Source organism: Amphibalanus amphitrite, unplaced genomic scaffold (assembly GCF_019059575.1).
Source record: "Amphibalanus amphitrite isolate SeventyFive unplaced genomic scaffold, NRLGWU_Aamphi_draft 000055F_arrow, whole genome shotgun sequence".
Classification (NCBI taxonomy): domain Eukaryota; kingdom Metazoa; phylum Arthropoda; class Thecostraca; order Balanomorpha; family Balanidae; genus Amphibalanus; species Amphibalanus amphitrite.
Window position 1 is genome coordinate 1,379,198 of NW_024881551.1, and position 3,860 is coordinate 1,383,057.

General features: G+C 47.3%; 1 protein-coding gene across 1 annotated transcript; it reads left to right on the plus strand.

The window, feature by feature from the left end:
* Window positions 1–960: 960 nt before the first annotated feature.
* On the plus strand, window positions 961–2,444 carry LOC122378167. Its single transcript, XM_043358916.1, has 2 exons — window positions 961–1,141; window positions 1,257–2,444. The coding sequence occupies exons 1-2, from the start codon at window positions 1,093–1,095 to the stop codon at window positions 2,423–2,425; spliced, it is 1,218 nt and encodes a 405-aa protein (XP_043214851.1). The 5' UTR covers window positions 961–1,092; the 3' UTR covers window positions 2,426–2,444.
* The last annotated feature ends 1,416 nt before the right edge of the window (window positions 2,445–3,860 follow it).

Genomic DNA, 3,860 nt, shown 5'->3' on the forward strand with positions numbered 1-3,860 from the left:
GCTAGGATGCATAGCTTTTGAGTTATTGAGAAAAATGTTGTTTTTCGTCAAACCGATCTAATATAAGAGGTCTACGAGTGATTCAATTACGGCGCCTTTCTTGCATGATAAGTTTCTATTTTGCACTTAACTGTGAAGAACAAAGTTATAAACTTAGTTATAGTCACACTTTAGGAAAGGCAAGGTTTTGCAATGTTGGGCTATTTGACGTATACGTCATGATAATGACAGAATTTAGATTTGGGGCAAGACGGACCACTGTGGTCCATCTTACCCTGTGGTGGTCCATTGTACCCTGCATATGGAAAGTTCTTTTCCAAAACATTGACACAAGTTTAAGTAAGCTAATTTTTCAGGAAGGAGTCTTTGTTGCATGTGAGCCATGCATGCAAGTGCTCAGTTAGCATGCATTCATGCCAAACGACAATCAACACATATGTTCCTAGCTTTTAGCTGCACTTCCATCACACATGAGTAAAGAATAAAGGCTCATTTTGTTATTTTACCATTCTGGTTACTTTTTCTTACAAGAGTACAGAGCAGAAGTGTAACACACATGAACGGATAGCAGGCACTGCTGGGTGGTCCGTCTTACCCCACGTTTTTTCTTGTCTGAGTTTTTGACATGTCCCTCTTTAACAGCATCCACCACCTAGATGTCTTTAGTTTGAAATTTAGTCTTTACACATATCAACAGAGGAAGGATTGAGCATTCCGAAGACTATAAATAATATGAATTACGAGAGCAGTGTAGCAAGATATGCGGCCTCAAACCTTAGCTGGTCCGTCTTACCCCACCTTCCCCTACGCGTCCCGCCTTGTTCGTCCCTTGGTGCGCTCATTTCAAGCGTTGGATCTGTGCTCGTTCGCTGTTTTCCAGCTCTTCTGGTGTTGTGTTCCATTCTACAGTATTCAGTTACAAAACGTGATACCATGGCCAGATTTAAGAGCAACTCAAACTGTTGCGTACCACAATGCAATTCGAGAACGGACAAGAAACAACGCATCAGCCTCCACTTTGCCCCTAAGGACGAAAAAGACCGAAAAATATGGGAAGTGGCTATACGCACAGGAAAGAAATTGAAACCATCAATGCGTGTTTGTTCTAAGCACTTCAAGCCAACAGACTTTCTGCCAGCAGGTGAGAAATCGACTGCTGAGAATGACTTGTTTTGTTGAGTACCTACTTAGTTTGCTCTCTTGGAGATGGCTGGCATTGTATGACATTTAATATTAATGACATTCTTTTCTTACAGCCCATGAGCACGCAAGGCGGTTTTTGAAGAAAGGAGCAGTCCCTTCTGAGAACATCCCGCTTAGATCAACCGACCGGGACATCAAGAAAGCACAAAGAGACTCTGCCAGGGAAGACAGGGTGGCTCGTCGTGCCGGCAGGGTACAGCTAGCCTGTGTAGATGAACAAGAACAGGATGAACCTCAACTGGATGAAGGTGACCGGGATATGGCAGCTGCTGAGGCTCTTCTGGAGCTGCAGCAGGGTATTTCAAAAATGGCTGATGCCAGCATTCAAGTCTCCCTCAATAGTGTGGAAAAAGGTGATGTGTGTGGATTCATTAAAAGTGACCAAGACCTAAGAGTCATCACTGGAATCCCATCATTTTCAGTCCTTGATGCACTTGAAAAACATGATCAGACTCAGCTGCCATCTCTGCAGGATGTTAGGAAAGGGATTATTATATCCATGATGCGGCTAAAACTTGGCCTGAGTTTTACATCCTTAGGGGTGCTTGCCAGGCTTGATAGGACAACTTGTGCAAAACTGTTCAAGGCTGTTGTGCCAGCCTTAGCCAAGACGCTTAAGGATGTTATTGACTGGCCCTCAAAAGAGGAGGTTCTGAACTGGATGCCAAAGTCATTCAAGAAGTTCCCCAAAACTCGTGTGATTCTGGACTGTACAGAGGTTGTTGTAGAGAAGTGTCACTGCCTGAACTGTCGTGTGCGAACATACTCTCAATATTACAGTGATCACACCATCAAGTTCATGGTAGGGTGTGCACCATGTGGCAGCATCAGTTTCGTGAGCAGCGCATATGTAGGGAGGGTTAGTGACAAGTTTATTTTCAATGACAGTGGCATTACACAGCTGTTAGAGCCCTACATTGATGCCGTCATGGTTGACAAAGGGTTCCAAATAGAAGAGGACTGCCTTAGCAGTGCAATAGAGCTGATCAGGCCCCCATTTCTCAGAGCAAAGAAACAGCTTTCATCAGCAGAGGCCAAAAAAACTGCTGAGATAGCTCGTGCCCGGGTGCATGTAGAGAGGGCTATCCAAAGACTGAAACTGTTCGCTGTGATGAAAAACAAGCTGAAGTGGTCCATGCTGAATTATGTTGATGAGCTCATCATTATTGTATGTGGAATTACAAATCTCCAGGCTCCAATCCTTGCTGATGACAGGTTCTGAACCCCACGCAGTCGACTCGCAAACAAACAAGGAGCGCAAAGGCTGATGCTTGAGCAAAGCAAATTGCGGTCAACCACCTGCTCTGTTAAAGCTTCCATGCCACCCATGTGAATGTGCCTTCTTCATGTGTCATGTGCATGCCTTTATGTCTCCAAGTTCATGTGAAAGTGATGATATAAATATAGGTGAAAAGTTCTGTTCATACTTTATTGTGACATCAACAAAACGATTGCTACAAAACTGAGGATGACAACAGTTGAAACGTATATATAACCAGAGCTGTGCCTGTGACACATCATGACAGCTGTTGGAGTTAGTACTACATCAGTGCATGTCAGCAGCTATGTTCCCATCTCATGACACTTGGAACTTCACACACAAGCACACATATGTTCCCTCAGTGCTTTGCACTTCACAATCACATTTTCCTGCACATCTGTGGAAGCAGCACTGTGAAAAACACTTTGCGGAGTGACTGCAGGAGACGCTCCTGAAACACAGGATCCCTGTACACGGGGAGTATGGCGATGCCGTCTTTGCCATAGATGACAAAGTCACACTTGTCAACAGCTAGGATCGCCATGCCAAGCTGCACCTGACCATAATACTGGTGCCGCTTTCGGAGCTCACCGTTCTCCCCATCAAAGTCCACATAGGCCAGCGACTTCTGTGACAGCATCTGCAGTGGGCTCAGCTTTTTCCCGCACACTGGGCTTTTCACTTCCACAAGCCTGACAGGCTTCCCATCCCTGACCACCACAGCATCAGGGGAGAACCCCAGCCATGGACACGCAGGTGGGATCAAGAAACCACATTTCACAATACACTCTCCTCCCTCACACATGGGTCAGTCCTGCCACCATTAGAGGGTAGGAAATGCGCGGCCAGTAGCAGATAGGGACAGCTGCTGCGTAGGGTGAGGGTAATGGTTCGACGGCGTTCGTATTTCACACCGCCGCGCCAGAGTGCGGCAATGGCCCATTTCGCCTGTACCGGCGCTGGGACTATTTGCCAGATCATTTGCGCTCATTGGTGCCGCCGTAGCAGCGGAGTGGGTATTGGGATAGAATAATGGGAGGGCCAGGAATGACTAGGGACAGCTGAGAACAGAGGGTCAGAGTAATGGTTTTACTGCGTCCGTATCCCGCCTCGCTAGCGAGTGGCGAGGGCTCAGTTTACAATTTTGTATAGGAGCGGGGACCGTGTGTCGGTTATTTGCACTTCTTGTACGCGATCGCGGTGGACGGGGCGTGGGAGGAGAACCGGGTCAAGTGACAGGGCTGAACGGGGGACTGGGCCCCCGGTCCCTGTCCGTCGGGCCAGCGCCGGCAGCGGACCAACCCTCTTTGACCATGTGTCACTCGATGCGGCGCGGTGCTGTCACTAAATTAAGTTAGCGTTAAGGTTACCGTAGGCTGCGAGGTACTACGACACA

Coding starts and splice junctions, on each gene's coding strand:
- LOC122378167 (XM_043358916.1), top strand. CDS start 1,093: ATGCGTGTTTGTTCTAAGCACTTCAAGCCAACAGACTTTCTGCCAGCA. Junction 1,142..1,256: donor AACAGACTTTCTGCCAGCAG/GTGAGAAATCGA, acceptor CTTTTCTTACAG/CCCATGAGCACGCAAGGCGG.